This window comes from Onychomys torridus, chromosome 6 (assembly GCF_903995425.1).
Source record: "Onychomys torridus chromosome 6, mOncTor1.1, whole genome shotgun sequence".
NCBI classification, from domain to species: Eukaryota; Metazoa; Chordata; class Mammalia; order Rodentia; family Cricetidae; genus Onychomys; species Onychomys torridus.
In genome coordinates, this window is record NC_050448.1 from 102,204,273 (window position 1) to 102,224,065 (window position 19,793).

The 19,793-nt window shown below is 39.6% G+C and overlaps 1 protein-coding gene across 9 annotated transcripts in view; it reads left to right on the plus strand.

Moving 5' to 3' along the window:
* The window catches only part of Camk2d (calcium/calmodulin dependent protein kinase II delta), a 261,335-nt gene that overhangs the window by 218,657 nt on the left and 22,885 nt on the right, over window positions 1-19,793 (plus strand). For 5 of the 9 annotated variants that reach the window (XM_036189904.1, XM_036189909.1, XM_036189906.1 and 2 more), the window contains 2 exons: window positions 1,707-1,748; window positions 4,125-4,173. In XM_036189904.1, the coding sequence (XP_036045797.1) occupies window positions 1,707-1,748; window positions 4,125-4,173 (91 nt within the window). The remainder of the gene's footprint in view (window positions 1-1,706; window positions 1,749-4,124; window positions 4,174-19,793) is intronic. The other 4 variants (XM_036189908.1, XM_036189910.1, XM_036189911.1 and 1 more) reach the window with 1 other exon arrangement.

Below are 19,793 nucleotides of genomic sequence, written 5' to 3' on the forward strand. Positions count from 1 at the left end.
TTCAATCAAATATACATAATTAACAACTAAGTCAGGTAGCTCTACACGTTGGAATAGTATTATGTTAAATTCAAAATCTGAGTACTGGCATTTAGTACATAAGAATGTTTATAAGGGTTTCTTCAAATGTTTTCATGATTTGACTTATGAGTCCCAGAATTATTTTTATTCATTACTGTCCCCAGACTGGTGTTGTCATTGACTTCAAAATGCCAGGCATTATGTCACTTGGGTTAACCAATAATAGATTCAATTTAAAAAACATTTGAAGGAAAAGACATATCACATAAAGTATTATCAGGGCTGGGAGCATAGCTTAGTGGGAGAACATTTTCTTACCATAGAAGAAATCCTAGGGTTCAATCCTTAGCCCTACAATGGAAAAAAAAATGTTTTCTTAAAAATGGGTAAGAACGAAACTTGGTATGTCATGGCTGGCTGATATACGTGGGAGGCCTGCCCTTTTCTGAAGAGAAAGGAGGAAAGCAGATGGGGTGGGAAGAAGGGTAGTTGAAAGGAGGGACTTGAAGCGGGGCAGGGGGGGCACGGGGGATGACTGATAGGTCTGGGAAAGATAATTAATGAAAAATTAAAAATGTTTAAAAAATGAGTAAGAAAGAAAGGGGCACAAAGGATACCAGGTTATAACTAATAAAGCCAGCATTATAGCTCAAGCCACAGAAGGGAGGAAAGAAGAAACAGTTGTGTTTTTCTAAGTACACAGTGCATGCTTTCCCTTGGGAACATTCCTACGGAGAAGGCTGGCCATGGTTACAGCTCCTCACAGGTGCTAAAGTACCCATTCATGGATGCAGCAAGCATGCTGTCGCTGTGTAAACACTCGATCTATTTTTCTTTTACATCAGTATTTGAATACTATTTTCCACTTAAGAATTTTCTCCTAGAAAGCTATGTGAGCTATGTGGAAATAATAGTTTCTTCATGGAAAAAATATAACCCAACAGCTTACTATTCTGTATATGAAGTTCATAAAGCAGAAATTGTACTTTCCATGTGATTAGTATAGGATGGGTCAACAGTGTTTCTGATGATAGCGTTTCATGATTAGTTCTAAAACATTTAAATAAACTTTTAAAATATTCTTTAGAATTTTTCATGAGCTTTGACATGTGTTCTTTTGGACAGTTTTGTAGGGTTTTTTTGTTTGTTTGTTTGTTTTTTACGTGTGGACCAGTGTTTCAGGATTCTCCAAGGATATTCAACTATGTGTTGATTGTAATAACATCAGAGTCAGGTCCCAAGGCAATACAGCTGAAAAAAAAAATCTTCACAAAGAATTTGATTTCTTCTCAAATATTCCTGTCTATGGTGTTCTTGGCCAAGTTTTGTGAGACAGACAGCAACAGAGTATTCAGTAGAGAAGAAGGGACAGCTCTGCCTGGCATAGGGCCTGGTGAAGCAGCAGGTGCCTCTTTAGGTCTCTGAACTGCAAAGCCCTGCCTGTTCATTCATCTATCAGGAATAAGGTCTCTTGCATGCTGCTTCTGGGTAGGGAGCTGTGTGATCCCGTGGGCTCACCAGGGAGGCTTCCCCAGAGACCCTGTCAGCTGTTGACAGCCCTTGACATGCTTCAGCTCTTGTCACTGTTTATCTTGTCTGTTGGCTCTCTCTGCTCTGTCCTATAGACTAGTAAGAACATACTTACCAATGCGAACTGTTTCTTTCTCTATTTTGTTCTCACTCAGGAGCCCCAAACTACTGTAATCCACAACCCTGACGGAAACAAGGTATTCAGAAAGAATCAACACCATTTGCTTTGATAAGATTACACATCTCATCAAACGCCCTGTGCAAAACCAATCCTTTATCTCAAATGGAAAAGAAAAAAATGTGCCCTCTTTTCATCACGTGTTCTTTGGGGCCTAATAAGTCTAAGAATTATACATAGACTTCTTTTGGATCAAATGGACGACAGCCTGAGAGCGTCAGTGACCCCATAGTGAATAAAAATATAAGGGTCAGGTTAAACATTTACAAAGTCTTTCTGTTGAGATGACGGTGTCTTAGGCAATTCCATGTAGTCTTTTTGTTTCTCTGTGCCTGTTTGCCCATTGTGTGATAACCACATCCAGCATGAAATTCCAGAATTTCTTGCTATCATTTCATTGTCTTCAAATACAATGGCTTCATTTTTCTTTCTAAAACTTAATGTTGCTTTTCAGCTTTCAGTTGTCTTCTGCTCTGTTGTCATGGTGGTTGTGTTGTTGCTGTTGTTGTTGGCTTGTTTCTCAGTTCCCTGTTGTTTATGATATTGCTGGTGTTACTGTTTGCCATGAATTTGAAGAGGATTGGGAGTTCTATTTCTTGTTCAATGTGTTTGTTGTCCCTTTATATGAATTATAGTAATAGATATTAAAGTGTTGTGCTGAATGAAGACTAATGTGTTCCACCTACTATAACTTATCTGTATACCGTGTTCATACCACCACTTGTATTCATGTCTGAGAGATTAAACAAGATGTTTTCTAAATGTATTCTATGTCCGCTTATAACACTATCATATCTAAGGGGAGGGCAAAATGTGTGACTGTTCTTAGTTCCTGAATATAGTCACAGGTCTTTTCCTTCCTGTAAATCAACAATGTTGAAGGCTCAGGAAATACATTTCATCTCTGGTTCAATATTTTGTCGACCCCTATTGAAAACAAAGTGTTTTGTGTCTTAATCTGAGATGTACGTTAGTGTCATGACACTGGAGATGTTCTAGGTCCCAAAAAAGATTTGAGGTAGTCAGGGCCAGCACATATGAGAACAACCCCATTAATGGCACTATCAAATGAAAAGCCAGGCATAGCAGCTGGAGCGCATACTGCCATAATTCTAGCTCTGTCATTTGTAAGAGTTGCTGCATGGTATTTATTGCTTACATGAATTCATTTGTTTTTAAGTGCATGGGTTTAACCTTCATTTTGAGTTTAATTCTGAATGCCACATCACATTAAAGAAATGCATGAATATTTTTCTTTGGTTCTGTATATGTGGAGACTCTGGACATTAGCTCATTTATCTCTTTGGTTTAAATACTACATATGATATTTATATAAATAGATGGCTTTCCAAAAATACAAAAACTATAAATGGACACTGATGGGTATTATTATTATTATTATTATTATTATTATTATTATTATTATTATCATTATCATTATTACCTTCCAAAACCTGGTTTCCTTCACTGAACATATAGTTATTGACTGGAATTTTGGTCCCAATTACTTTCATCTCTGGTCTTCCAAGTAGAAAATGAATCCTTATGAATATTGCAACATGTCTTTGTTAGGAAGTATTTCACTGGCACATTTTAATGAAACTCCCTTAAGAAATGTATCTTACCACCAGTGGCTTTGCACTTTCATGTGTACTTACCACTCTTTACCTTAGTTTGTAGTTTTACAAAGAACTTTGTGTTTCCATTGTGGGAAAAGATTTCTCTTTGAGTGACTGGCTATTTCTGAGTTAGGGAAGGACAAAAAAAGTCTAACTGACCTTGAAAATAAATTATTCATTATGATTCCAGTGTCCTAATCATAAACCTGAAACAGTTTTGACAGCTATTATCACCCTGGCTCAGCTTGATAGCCCCAGCTTCTGAGTCAAATGATGGAGGAAATGCATTTTCTCTACATAGGTGGAAAGTAGACAAATAGTCGCAAATTCTGTGTTTGACACAGTACCCAACACAAAGAAGATATTCTTTGCTGATTAGTTTGTTAGGGATAAAACCATGTATTCTAAGTTTCAAGTCTATTCCACTAAAATATTCCATTTTTTCCTCCTAAAATTACACTGTGTGATTCACTATAATATGAACTCATCTTACTCAGTTCTTAAATAAACTACATACTTCATCTACTTGTACAAATCTCCTGGATTTATCTTGCATCAGTGACTAGGTGGCCAGAGTACTCCCTTTGAAGTGTTTGCAGCATATGACATCTTGTTTCTGTTGACAACCACTTGATGTATTTGTCCATTTGCATGTCAGCATATGCACACAGCCTGTGGAAGAAACTTGCATGATCTGTACGTACCACCAGCCAAGTTTGTCAGAAGAATCAACTTCTTATTGTATAAAGCTTAAAACTGTCTTTTCTTCTGAACAGGAGTCGACCGAGAGCTCAAACACTACGATTGAGGATGAAGATGTGAAAGGTAGGCTTGAGCCCCAAACTGGGAAGACCCTAACTTAGAGCTCCATGTCCATCACAGCAAAGTTTGCTCCAAGTAACCAAAAAGTTTAGATTACAAAAAAGACTTTATCGCAAAAGAATTTCATTTTTGTTCTATGAGTACATTATTCTGAATAATGAACCACTGTGAATATGTCCATGTTTTTCACATTTTATGTGTTTTAAATTTAAACATGTGATCTGCACAAGCATATGTTGACATCACAGCCAACAATGACTGATTTTTAAACACATCAGTCAAAAGTAGCATAAAATACACGACACACTTTAAGTATATCATTAAAATTTGCATAGAAGTCTATGTTCAAGATTATATTCAAAGGAGGTGGTATGAAAATATGCTAGTGTTTTTTTTTTTAAGCTTTTGATTGAATGGCATTCCATGGAATGCCAATGGAGCTTTATGTTTGGAAGCATTCTGGCCTGGATTTCGTATACTTTCTTAATATATTCTGGACATCTGTTTCGTTCTGTTTGCCAATGCTTTCTAGCTATGAAATCTCTGCATAAACATACTCACTATGCACTTGTAGTTACTCTATTCCTTTGACTATGTGCCTGATTTTAAAGTGTTCGTTTTTGTTACAATTTTGTGGTGCAATTTTGTGTTCTTGCTGTAGCTCAATATTTGCAGCCTCACCTTCAGTAGTCTGCTTGACTAGAAAGTATTCTGAAGAGGGACTAGAATGATAAAGATGTTTAAAATGAAATTTTAAAGGGTAAGAAATATTTGAGGAATTGAAAGCTATGACTTATCAATTATCTAAATCTTAGCTTGAGAATGCCTTATCTATGAATGTCACTAAATTCTGTAAATTTTAAGATGGCATTAATACAATCAAGTCCTGAAGAAAAAAAAAAAATGTGCTTGTGCTATAGGATGAAGAGCCCCAGGATATCTCAGGTCAAAGAGAAATACGGACAGTTTAGGAAATGAAAGTGGCTGCAGACTACAGTTGGCAGTCCGCTCCTATCCTTCTTGGTTTAGTGGAACAACTGACATCATTACTAACGTTTAGTCTTCATACTACTAGTGCACTGCCCTACCTCCCTACCTCAGGGAGCCCCTCATTGTTTCTTAGAGCGCAACAGTGGATAGCGATGCCAAGAATACTATCAAGTCTATTCATCCCACGTTTGCCCCTGATCTAAAGTTTGAACAGCAGTAATCTGATGAATATGCTAGAGACATTTTGGTTAGCCAAGTAAACAGATGTGCCATTTACCTTTTGTGAGTGTTTTAGATTCATTAGCTCTTCAACTAAAAGAAATGTTTTATATGATTTTGGTACTGGCTTATATAAGTGTTTGGTGGGGCTCCTGGAGAGATTCTAAGCTATTATGTACCAGAACAAAGAATTGAGCAAAAGTTGCTGCAGCTGAAGTAGAAACAGTTTATGAAGGAAAAGAAGAAGAAGAAGGAGGAGGAGGAGGAGGAGGAGGAGGAAGAGGAGGAGGTATACTTCCAACAGAGGAAGTAGGCCAAAGGGGAGAGAGAGCTCAGAGCTCAAATAGCCCTGTTTCCTAGAAGATGGGGGTTTGTATGTCACATAGTGTGAGCTTTCTGGCTCATTTGTATAGCCTGGTCTGTTTCACACATGCTCTGTTTCATGCAGTTCTACATACAACTTCATGTATTCCATGTTTCGCTAGTGTCTAAAATCTCCACTTGAGGAAGGGTGTTTTAATATTATAATGAACCACAGTCCACTTTAAACACTCTCTGGTGTTCTGTGCCTGTTCAGTATCAGGGTCCTGGTGGCCTCAGCTAAGGGTATTCTCCAGTCATCCTCTTTGCCAGACAGTTTTTCTCATATGTTCATTTTCAGCCTTTGCTGAGGCCTACTAGATCTTAGTCTCCAACCCACTCTTTGGCCTCAATTTTTAATCAAGTATCTGAAAACCTATCCATTATCCACCAGAGGAACTGAATCTTTAAATAACTGAGTATAATAAGGGGAATGCCAACACCTCAGTACATGGAGCTCATCCATCTAGGACATCTTCACACCTTGACAATTATGAGAAATGGCTTTAACTTTTAATGTTTCTCATCTGAATTTGACTGGAGCTATTAAATACTTGCTCAGGACAACTTACTTTGATTTATATAAATATCAGTGTCTAATATTAGTCTCTCAGTTGGGCATGGTAGCACACATCTGTAATTCCAGTACTTAAGAGGCTGAGACAAAACAATACAGAGTTCAAGGCCAAATGTCCATACAAAACAAGTTCTAGACCAGCCCCAGTGTACATAGTGATAACTGTCTCAAAGAAACAAGTAAAAAACAAACCAACCAAAGTTTTCCTCAGGGATTTGAAAAACTAAAGCACTGTTGTTTTAGTTATAAAAATTTACACACAAAAAAAATATTAAAGAAATTAAGTATAACGTTAAGATTAAAAAGTATACTATAAGATTAAAAGAAATGCCTAGTTGATCATTGAACACAGGGTCTCATTTATATTCTGGATCCTAATGAATAAACTACATTTGACAGCTAGTCCTTTTAATGTTGACAAATTCAGGAAACATTCAGGACTACAAGGTGCTTTGGAAGATCACCCAGGCATCAGGCATCATTCCAGATGTAAGGGAGATAGAAGCTAAAAGACTGGAAATCATTGTAATGCGTTTGTTTTGTTGGTGATCTGCTTCTGCAGGAATCTCTCCCTCTCTCAAGTCACTGAATATTGCCCCAAGAAAGGCCTGATATACCTAATTCATGTGGATAATCTTGCTCTGTTCACCCCAGGATTTGCCATACTCTGTGTAGTTTAGTGGAAAGTATGTTTATTGTTTTGTTCTGTTAGAAGACAAAGTTACATAGATATTTTCCATGCAGGAACTTATAAAGACCATTATATAACTTGACCAATCCTATGTCCTTTATGCATGACCATATCACACCTAGAAAATTCCTTTACTTCCTTCTGCTGCCCATGCTGTCTGAGCAAGGTTGTATACAACATTATTATTCAGTTGAAACCCCACACTTGGCATCTAGATATTTCTAGAGCACAGTCCAATGTCCTAACACCTGTTTTCCCCTGATGTACATCTGGCAGCAGCACCAAATGTATGCTGCTTTGTAGAGTCACATGCCCCTTGCCACCATGTCACAAGCTTCCCATACCAGTGCCTGGTCCTCACCAGCTATCTGAGACGTGAAAGTTTCTCTCTTCTCTCTACTGCAGAGAGCATGGGTGGCTCACACATCAAGTGGCCTAATCAAAGAAAGAAATTAAGTACATCAGTAGCAGGGTTCCTCCTCCCAGGGTCTCAGGGGTAGCTGGAATGTGAACCTCCAGATCAGTTGTTTGCATAAGAAAGCCAACAGAAGTAGTAAATAGATGAATGGAGCCTTCTAGGCAGAGAATATGGAATTACCCTGAGAACCTGGGAGAAGACTGTTTTCATTTAGGTCTGCTTGCTTGTTTCCCTTAGTGGCTTGGGTTCTTCCAGGCTCCATCTACATGTTACTTTTGAACTGCCTAGGGTCAGTTATCTGGGTCTCTTCATTCATTCAGCCTGCTTTTCACCTGAGCTCCCTGTAAAGTAGTCATAGTCAAGAGATTTCAAAGATTCAGAGCCAAAACCCCATGTATTGTACATGAAGCTCTTTTTCTGGAAGGTAGGCCCATTTCTCCTAACTCAATAAATAGTAAGGGAACAAGGAGAAAGTGAGACTCGAGATCTCCCCATGATTGAGCCAAAAATCTTTTGTTTGTTTGTTTTGTTCGTTCGGGTTTTGTTTTTGTTTTGTTTCGATTAACTAGAGTTAAGAATCTGAGTTTGGTGACACCTGCCTATAATCCAAACACTCAGGAGGCTGAAATTGTAGGATCGCTAGTTGGAGGCCAAACTTAGCTATGTAGAAAGAGCCTGTCAAAAAACTGAACAAAACTAAAATATTACGTCATAGCCACCTGGCCTTCCCAAGCATGCAGTCATCCTGAGGACATCCCTTGTGTAGTGATCTTCTTAAAAATCTCCCAGAGGTCCTTGTTCTCTCTCTCCAAAAAGGCAGTGTGCTTACATCCTAGTGCCAACATTTTGCACAACTTCCTAATATTAATATTGTCTCATGTTTGGAAGCCAGGTATTATTTTTGATGCTGTGTTGGGAAGCTCAGCAGCTTTTCAGTGTCATGGAGAGTTAGTAATAGTTGGAAAGGTAATGACATCATAACAAAGGACAGCTAGTTACTGCCTTACATGACATGAAGTGGTCATGGCCATGATACAAAATAAAATTTCTCCTGCTAAAACTGTTTTCAAAATGTAAACTACTAGGCCAAGACTATTGAACTAGCTGTTCTCATTTTGAATACATTTCTAACTTTACGTTAACTTCTTAGTTTTATCAGCTGGTGTCATCATTAACCTTTCTCTAGAGGCTGGCACATCTAACAGTGCTCCTTTCTATAGGTATGAGGGTGCGCTTCCACACTGTCTGCATGTGAAGACTGTCCTTTGGTTTGTGGCTATAGCCACAGTTTGCAGGGCCTGTCGCTGTATGCCACAATGCCTCTCCACCTCCTAACCCACCCAGCATCATTGCTCAACGCCAGCTCCTTCCTGATGAGCACACGTCTGTTTGCTCCACCTGATGCTCTTTCCCAGCATGCCAGAGTTGTATGTCACCTGTGGAAGTTGGGCTTCTGTCTGTCCTTGTCATCTGTCACTCATCTTGCTTCCAGCGTGTCACTTCAGCTCACCACTCAGCAGACACTCACTCGGATCCCTTGCTGCATGCCATCCGCCTTGCAGGTCTAGCCCAGTGCAGATCAGCACAACAAGCAGAAGTCACTAGTTCTGGGGTCAACTGGCTGAGGCTACATCCTTGCTCAACCCTTTCTCTATTGCCTGGGGTGATGGTAAAGAAGCTGTATAGGATGCTTCCAGAAGGCCCTGTTAAAGACAAAGATGCTGGACCCTTATTACCTGCATGGGATCTGGTGTCTGATAACACCCCTTTGTTGGCTCCTGGTATAGGATGCTTCCAGAAAGGCCCTGTTAAAGACAAAGATGCTGGACCCTTATTACCTCCATGGGATCTGGTGTCTGATAACACCCCTTTGTTGGCTCCTGAGCTAATCTAACAATCTCTTGGGGAGTGAGCTTTGTGAATGTGTCTTCTAAATCTGTGTGTCAGTATACAGTGTGGTCACCAAGTACTTAGACTCAGCGACCCATGTGGACTGTTGCCTTGAGGAAAATGATCCTTTCTGTGTGGGAATTATTGGGATAGATGATCAGATGCTGCTCTTCTTCAGACCTGCATGCTGCTTGTCACTCAGGACTTCTCTTGCTTGAACCTCCCACTTCCTGAAGACATACGAATCAAGAAACACCTTGTTCAAGGAGTGGGGATAGTGGAACCATTCAATCAGCCAAAAGTGTCTTAGACAGCTTGTCGTATACACAACAATTTATTTCAGATTTCTAACCCACAACTTGATTTTTGATGTTCTTAAAAGAAAATAATTTGTGTGTATGTAATTACGTGCTAATCTTTAGACTCTTAAAGGATCAGAAACATAGGATCTATGTAGAACTTGGCTCTAACCCGCAGTGCATAAGCATTCTCCTTTTCTGCAGCCCTTTCTTCTTTAACACATTTCTGATTTACCTAAAACAGTGTTGACTCGCTGTTTTTCTCGGTGCCAGCTGCCTCCTATCAAGCTTGTATCTTGAGTCTATCAGTCACTATCAGTAGCCCTTCATCAAGCCCATGTTGCTGGCCCAGTGAGGACAAAGAGAGAGGCAGGGAGAGCTACAGTTCTATAATAGAAAAGCAAACCCATTCTGTATTTTAATAAACTGTGGGCTTAGAGGTTCTAGAAATAGCTTCTTTTGCAATTTTATAAAACTTAATTATTTTAAAAAATACCTGTAGAGGGGCTGAGGACTTAATTCGGTGGTAGAGCACTTGTCCAGCCTGTGTGAGACTTTAGGTACAACCCTCAGTACTGGAAATATATATATGTGTGTGTGTGTGTGTGTGTGTGTGTGTGTGTGTGTGTGTGTGTGTAAAAACATATATCACTATTTTATAAAATGTTCCATGAATTCTAAACACATACATGGTCAGACACCACACCCATATGGTCCTCATCTGAAAATTCAACCAATGATACAAAATTTCTGGGGCTTGGGGGACTCCATCCCAAAATAAAAGATGATGAGAAAAATCAGACAAAACCATGGTGAACGTGCACGATGGCAACATCCTCTACCAGTGGTTCTCAACCTTCCTAACGCTGTGACCCGCTAATATGATTCTTCATGGTGTGGTGACCCCCAACCATAAAATTATTTTGTTGCTACTTCATAACTATAATTTTATTACTATTATGAATTGTAATGTAAATATGTTTGGAGGTAAAGGTTTGCCCAAGAGATTGTAAACCACAAGCTAAGAAATGCTCAAACAGGATAAATGTTTGCACAGGATTGACTTTACGTCATGTTAGGTATTGTAAGTAATCTGGAGGGGACTTATAGTACATTGTGAGTACAGGTAGGTTGCATTTAAAACTATCCTGTGTTGTATGGAGGCCACGTGTTTTAAGATTCCATCTACCAGTTCCTAAACTTTGATTAGGTTATGACTTATGAACTTGAACTCATTTTAATAATTTAAAATCTTTAAAATCTGGCATTTATTATTAATGGGTAGGACTCTATCTGAGTTTTAGAAAGATGCCAGATGTCATGGCACACACCTGTATTCCCAGCTCTCTGGAGGCAGAGGTGGGAGAGTACCAAGTTCCTAGTCATCCTGATCCATATACGCAGGTCTCAATTACTCTGGGCTACAAAAGGAGAGCCAGTCTATTAAGAAATAAATAACTGATCAGACTCACAATTCATAGCACCAGACACTCTATAGCTAGCCAGCTCTCAGTTAATTATAATATAGTATAGGTGTTACGTATAATACAAAACTTTCTTGGTTCTATTTGCCTATTTGTTTTTCTCACTACCTAATTTTTAAAATGGTCCAGTTTAATAGGAGCTAAATTTAGATTATATATATAAATTATAACTTCATCACATTCTGGCTCCTCCATCAGTTCATATATTGTATTCTTATCCCTGTTTTTAGTGATGTGAAATATAAAAGGTCAGTAGTAACCTGGCTGGAATCAGGAGTCTGCGGCCTCCTTCTAATACCATCCTTTAAATAAACTTGCTTAGAGTGGGTCACTTAGCTTCTCTGTAATTCCAGTTGGCTTTTTAGATACTGAAATCACTAATATATGCTTTTAACCTTTTCACCACAAGTCTGTGAAATAATACTGTTTTCAGATTGTTGTAAGATCTATGGTGACACATGCTTTTAAGCCCAGAACTCAGGAGACAGAGGCAGGTGAATCTCTGAGTTTGAGGTCAGCCTGGTCTACAGAGTGAATTCTAGGACAGCCACGACTACAGAGAAACCCTGTCTAAAAAAAAAAAAAAAATCCTATTAATGGATGGATGGAGGGAGGGAGGGAGAGAGAGAGAGAGAGATGATAGATAAATCATAAATAGATCAGAGATATTGATATAAAATAAAATATTATAGATGTTAGTTATGTAAGCTATCCAAAATGATCATAGAAATAAGTGTAATGCTAAGCTGCAAAGCACAAAACAAATGCAATAAATAAATGCAATTGTAGAGAATATGTTTATAATTGGAAGAAAACTCCCACTACCATATATACAGATGTCATTAGTTGCACTATAAAGTGAGCAGTTTAGATACATTCTAGTACAAACTCTTATAGGGGCATATTTTATTTTCTAAAATTATCAGCCTTGAAAAATTATGACAGCAATATTTAAAGGCTAGAGATTTGGATTAGTGGGTAAAAGTGCTTACTGCATAAATGTGAGAAGGTAAGTTTGAATTCCCAGAACCCACATGAAAGCAAACACACAGTATGAACATCTATAATTAATGGGGAGATGGGAGTTGGAGACAGGATAATCCCCAGAAGCTCTTGGGCCAGACAGCCTGGTGTACATAGCTAAAGAACAATGCAGAGGACCTGTCTCGAGCAAGAGAGCATTGAGGACCAAAGCCTGAGGTTATCCTTTGACCCAACATATAAATGAAACAACTTTTTAAAAATGTATTATCTAAAATCACTAGTTGAATTCATCCATTGTGTAGAAATTAAATCTCAGTTATTTACATTTTCTTACTGTGGATTTTGTATAGTTCTTAAGTTACTTGCCATAATGAAGTAGTTACTTAAAATGCCATCTCCTTCTGAGTTTGTACTGTGTTCTGCTAATAAATATATCTGAAAGTTCTGTGAAACTATATGATTATATTGTGATTCTTCCTGTAAGAAATATAGCCCCAAAATATTGACTACTATGAACTTCTAGAATATTCTTTTTTTTTCAATTTAATTAAAAATAATTACATAGTTCCCTCCCCCCCCAGCCCCTGCCACTCATCCCTTCTGCCTCCCCACTTCCCTTCAGATCCAGTCTTCTCTTCTTTAACCATTCCTGTTACACATACTTATAAAAGAGTGAACATTTACATACAATCTGCCACATCTGTCCAGTGTTGCCGGCATGTAAATGTTTCTAGGGCTGACTACTCAGTATTAGGTAACCTATCAGGAAACTCATTCCTGGGGAAGACTAATTCTCCTTCTCTTAGGAGATGTTAAATGCTTGTAGCTCTTCATTTAGGATTTCAAGCCCTGCAAGACTTTCCCTAACCATTTTAGGGTGTTAGCCAGTATTGGAAATATCAGGTCTGGTTTAGGCAGCCATGTTCTTAAGATGTCATGAGTGCAGCTTCCCTGCTAAAGCTAGAAGACACACTCTTACTGCAGACTTTACGATCCTCTGGATATTACAGTCTCTCACCCCCCTCTTCTAAGATGTTCATGGAGCCTTTGGTACCAGAGGTGTGTTGTTTGATATTTCAGTTTGTTTTGGTGCCCAACTTGAGCTGGTTGTTCTCTGCATTTTGGCTTCGTGGTAGCTTTAAGTAATGGCCTCCTGCTGCTGCAAAAAGCAAATCCTTCTTAGTTGTATTCAGTTACATTTTTCCCACTACCTAATTTAAAACATGGTCCAATTTAATAGTGGCTAAATTTAGAGTTTTGTATAAATTATAAACTGTTTTATCATATTCTGTCTCCTCTATCATTTCATAGTGTGTTCTTACCTACTTACTATTGCTTTAGTGCAAAACCAGCTCCTATCCTGAGCAGTGGGAGCTACACTTAACTCTGAGCAAGCTCCTTGAAAAATCTGACTTCTGAACTATATAAAGATAAGTAATTCCAGCCAGGCGGGGGTGGTGTAATTTAATCCCAGAATCTGGGAGGCAGAGGCAGGTGGATCTTGATGAGTTCCAGGCCAGCCTGGTCTATAAAGTGAGTTCTAGGACAGCCAGAGCTGAAACACAGAGAAACCTTGTCTTGAAACACCAAAAAAAGAAAAAAGACAAGTAATCTGCATGCAGTAACTCCAGTTCCAGGACATCTGATACACTTTCTGTCTTTAACCCAGCACAAAACACACATGTGATGGGCATCCATGCATGCTAGCAAAATATTGGTACACCTAAATTAAAAACAGTGTTTAGGAAAGCGATGGTAGTTTCTCCTCTAAGATCCACATGTAGCTGGCTAGGTTTACAAATGGAGTGGACTAATTTGGAATGAGTTCTGAAGACTATAGTCTAGCATCAGGCAACAGAGAGTGGGTTGTGATTGGAAGCACTTAATTAGACTATAGGAGTTGTGTGCAGTTAGAGGAGAAGGCAACTTTCCGAAACACCTCCAAGCTTTAGAACGTTCTTTGGTAGTGAGTTAAGTAGTGGGAAGCACAAGTTATACATGAGGAAAAGTGAAAGGTGGTGTGCATCCAGTGTCAAGATTCCTATACATGGATGAAATTGGTATGGTGACTATTTAACCCATAGATGGCATGACTTTAGAGGCACAGATTTTGTGTTTATTTGCTTTGAGTTTTCCTTTGCAGAGTTTTCTAGTCTGTTACTAAAACACAAGATTTTCATAAGAGTTTTACTGAGGTAAGAATTAGTCAAAGGAGGAACTGCTTAGTTTCTTTTTTGTGTGGCTTTCTTAGGAAAATTGAGTCTGTAGAAAACTACTGTCCTTTGAGGGCATTCATAATTGCTCACTCCTCATTTGTTTATGGTAACTGAGACCTGGTGAAATGTTACCAGTTTTAATCTTGGCTACATCACCTACAAGAACTTCAGCAGAATTAAATTCACCAAAGCTCAATTTCCATCTGACAAAAGGAGACAGTGGCATTGTTTTAAGTGGTGAAAATCAGAGGAAAATCACTTGCTACTCTTGCAGAGGACCCAGGGCTGGTTCTCAGCACCAACATGGACATGTACAGCTATCTCTAACTCCAGTTCCAGGACATCTGATACACTTTCTGTCTTTAACACAGCACAAAACACACATGTGATGGGCATCCATGCATGCTAGCAAAATATTGGTACACCTAAATTAAAAACAAATATCTCAAAAGAAATCTTTAAAACTCAGTCTTCTGCGTCTAAGGGGTTTTTCACAGCACCGAGCCCACCACGGCATTTTGAAGAGTTAGCATCAGTTCTGAGCACGAGGTTCTGTTACTCTCCAAGTGAACAGATATGGATGCAGGAGTTTCCAAGTGTACAGATATTGATGCAGTAGTGCCACTATGTTCAAGGTCTTCGCAGGGGGCTGATGACACCTTCTTACTGTCAGTACCTTTGTATTATATAAACACAGAACCCAAACTCTCATTCATATTGCAGTCTTCCTGAAGGAGCTCCTTAAGGATCTGAGTCCTGGGTTTAGTTTTAAGAGGTAAGGAATTGTATTAACCAGTAGAGGAGGGGAGAGGGGAGAAATACATTCCATGCAGAAGGCATAGAAAAAAGAGAACCATATGTCTAAACTACTAGGAATGCTGAGTATATTACCAGGGAGTGAAATTCAAACACAAACCATAGCAGATGAAACTGGAGAAGAGAGAAGATATAGTCACAAGAGCACTGGACCATGCTAAGGAATACAGGTGACACCCTATGAAGATGCACCAAGCACCTGGGACATGTCGAGGGGTGCCCTCGGGTGAGTGGTGTAGTCTGGTGTCCATAGGGGGAACATTGTGGAGCTGTGCAGCATGTGTACGAGGAGGAGAAGGTGGGAGGGAAGAAGGGCACACACAGTCAAGACAGAGCTGGCGTGTTTTGTTTGCAGGATGAGGGAGGCTGCATCATACTTGTAGGCTGGTGAGAGCAAACAGGCAGAATGAGAGCCCTTCCTGTTCGCTCTTGAGTTTTTCACTCAGCTCGTCCTTCAGCAAGTGTGTATTGAAGGGTTCTTGAGGCCAAGCCTGTTAAAAGAAGGAGGTACTATATTCGTAAGTGAATATGAGTAGGAGCTGCACTTGTATGAAGATCACCCTTTATTAGGGAGGAATAAATAAAATAAAGATGGTTCATAGGTTTTCTCAGACACCCCCTTGTCATAAAGGTGACCGCTGAGTGTCTAGTGACTTTACCTGACATTATCTTGGTGAAAATGCCACTAGAAAGTAAATCTTATTTATGCAGTTCTTCAGAAGGTTACCTTGGAGCTTAGGGAAGTGACACAGCCATGGAGCTGTAGTCACACTGTCAGCCACTGCCCTGAACCTCACAGTTCTGAACTTCTAGGTTCCCCAAGCCCAGTACAATGCTGTGTACATGAAATTCTTGCAGGAAATCGGTGGCAAAGATATGTGTCTGGTAGGTTTTCTAGCAAGCATAAAGATTTATAAGAGCAAGTACAGGCCCAGGCTTTAGGAATCTAAGTTTTAAAGGTAGAAAGAGACATGTTAAAACTATTCCTGGTAGAGTAGTCTACAACAGAACTGGGGTATAGATACTAAACTATTAGAACTCTGCCAGGTTTATTACCCTGCGGCTGGTGGAGGAAGCAACTTATGAATGTCACATTAGAACCCTAACTCCAGGTTGGAGTGGGAGAAGAGGGATGCTTGACCAGAACATGTGCACAAGTCCAGGACTTACCTGCTACAGTAAGAAGTTCATGATTCAGTAAATCTGTTGTTGACATGTTTCAAAATGCCTAAGGATGTGAGCTTCTCAGAACACAGTTCAGATCCTGTGGAATTTGGCTTCTCTTGTTCCCTCGTGTATTTCTGCCTTTAGTTTTGATATTTTTCTGTTTGCCTTCTAAGGCTTATTTCCGGCATGCAGTTTAGCCTTGAAGGACCCAACCTAATATTAGAGCTCAGAGTCATGGAAGATATAACTTCCCTTAACTATCTTTGGTCTTCTCTCATTTCTGAAAGTGATGCATCCTGGGATGGGACAGAGTGAAATTTCCCTTTAAATAGCTACAGACTGTCTTTTGTTTTCTAGTTCTCGGTTTCTGGATAATACAGAGATAATTCTAAAAAAAGGAATAATACAGGCATTAAAAATTTAACCTAAGAAGCCAGATGTGGTGATGAGCCCTAAAATCACAGAAGTGTAGAGACTGAAGCAAGATGATTGAGAGTTGGAAGCTAATCTTGAAGACGCAGAAAAACTGTTGCATGTCAAAAAGCCAAAAAGAAAAAGAAAGGTCACACATCATGTGTGAAAATTCTAGATGCTTATAACATAGGACCCACAGAGGGTCCTATATTTAAACTATTTGAATTCATTCATTTTTTTTTCAATGACTGAAAACCCACGTGTGTGGGAAATGGAGAGGCAGGCCGAGGCAGGAGGCCGGGCTGTTTGGTTAGCCCAGCCCTGGGATGACACCCAGTGTACCTTGCAGTTCCACATGAATGGCATTTTGTTGTTCTTGTTCTGCATTAATATTTTAGTCAGTGTTAAGGATTAACTGTTCACCCTGGTGCACAAGTAGATGTTTTCTTCCTAAAATTTGTGTGTTATGTGGTGCATCTTCATTTCTTGTGACATGTGGTGTTCTCTGTTAGCCATTGTCGGGCAGTATTTGCTGATCTCTTTTATAGGGGTAGGTGGTGGCTGTTGACTGGTACAGAAGGAATGACTGGTTTATTGATGAGTGTTGTGAGTCACTTGGCTGTGGTAGAAATAACACCGCTGCCAGAGCTGCATTGTCTCTCTGATCACCTGCATGGGATTACATTGGCACCCAAAACACACTGTTAGCAACAGGCAAGTTCCTTAGAATGGCTAGTTTGATCTCTTTGGATTAGAACAGAAACTTTTAAAACTGTACTGAAACTTGACAATTCCCGAAGTACTCATTATTATTTTCTTTTTCTGTCTGTCTTCCTGCCTTCCTTCCTTCTTTTCTTCCTCCCTCCCTCCCTCCCTTTCTTTCTTTTTTTTTTTCCAAGACAGAGTTTCTCTGTGTAACCCTGGCTATCCTAGAACTAGCTCTGTATACCAGGCTGTCCTTGAACTCAGAGATCCACCTACCTCTACCTCCTGAGTGCCGGTGTTAAAGGTGTGCACTGCCGCTGCCACCACCACCACCACCTGACCTTATTATTTTCATAGATACATAGGTAAATAGTCTGTGTGGATGCATTTGACACCACATACAGCATACATAACACATTTTTAAAGTGTCAGCACACATTGATAACCCCACAAAACACTCACTCATTCTATGCACTTTCATTGTACTCTACAGGGTTTTGATCATATTGCATTACTCTAAGATAGTAAGTCTCCAACCACTTTTTCCACATCTGTCCAAATGCATCTATAAATGATAAACTGAATTTGACTTAACTGTGTCAGAGTCTAGGTCCTTTAATATACCTGAGTCTTCAGTCTTGCTGACACCCCACATCCAGTCTCTCAGCTGAACCTCTGGTTCCTCCTTCAGGAAACATACTGTGGTGGTTTCGTTTTGTTAGCTTGAATTGGCTTTTATTTGCTGACTCCTCCTCCATCACTCTGGCCCAAAGTAGCAGCATCTTTTGCCTGCTCATTGACACAGCTTCCCCTCTGCATTTTCTGTCGGTAGTCTATTCTTGACACAGTATTCGGAGTACTGCTTTTAAAATACATTTCTGTTCTGCTTGTAAGTCTCCAGTGCTTTACCAAATCCATTAGAATCCATTAAGAGCTTCACCCCAACAGCCCTCCCTTCTCACCTGACCTCTTCTCTATGACATGTGCCTCAAGGACACTCTTCCTGGTGTGTGAAGCAAGCTTCTGCCCTAGTCCCTTGGCACTTGCTCTTGCTTCCTGGTGTATCCCGATACACATTGCCTTTCTAGTCTCTCATCAGATGCCGCCCTGGGTTTGAGATCTTCCACAGAAACTCTGCTTTCAAGTGCATCCCTCCAAAACCCACCCTTCTTTGTCCCCTTCTCCCTTGCTTTTTCTCCTAAGATGTGTGATTATCAGAAATACCAGGTTAATTGTTGGGTTACTGTCTCTCTTCCCCATACTAGAATATAAGTTTCCTTATAGTAGATGTTTGTTTGTTCTTATATAATCTGGGTAGTGTTGGATGATAGCAAGAATAGTTACTTAACCGATAAAGGAGGGAAGCATATTGTATACCAATTAAATCATGTCCTAGCAGCCATTAAAATACCCATAATTTATAACCTGTCAAATGCACATAACAATATTAACTTATGTAGGTTTTTGTATACATAGCACTACACCTCATAATCTTAAAGCTAAAACATAGAATGAATGCTGAGATGAAGTTCAGTGGCGGAGTACCCGCTTAGCATGAGTAAGTCCCAGAGTTCCATCTCAGCATACGCACCAAAAGAGAACAAAAACTAGAAAATACAGTTTGAAATAATAAGTTTAAGCTCTTTTGCTTTGGTGTCTGTTGTGAGTGTGCTGTGTCAGCAACATGGGTGCATATGTTTGTATTTAAGAACAATAAATTTACAAGGTGTAGTAAAATCAATGGCAACAGTACTTGCCACATACTCCCACTTTCCTTGATAGCCCAGAAGGTGTAGTCGGAAATTTTTCTGTGTCCTGCCCAGTTCAAAGCCACTCTGACCCATGTAAACACACAGAGACTTATATTAATTAAAACTGCTTGGCCATTAGCTCAGGCCTACCATCAACTAGCTCTTACATTTAAACTCAGCCCATTTATGTTTATCCATATGTCACCAGGTGTTCCATGTCTTTACCTGTGTACCATTACATGCTGCTCCCTGGACAGCAAGCTGGCATCTCCTGACTCAGCCTTCCTCCTCCCAGAATTCTCCTTGTCTACCTATCCCGCCTGTACTTCCTGCCTGGCTACTGGCCAGTCAGCATTTTATTAAACCAGTGTACAAAAGCATTGTCCCACAGCAAGAAGGCAAACATGGGGTATTTTATTTACATCTTAATTACTAACATAAACTCTTAAATCACATGCTATCACCCTGTTATAGCTATGTATCTGTACATGTGTAGGTTAAAGAATGAAAGGGTTAAGAGGTGAAAAGTCTCAAGGCATCTCCCAGAAGCCTGAGAGGCAGAAGCTGGGGAAGTAATAGAGATGCTAGATCATCCTTTTTGATGTGATGATAAACTAAACCAAGCTGGGGGTCTTGTGGGAA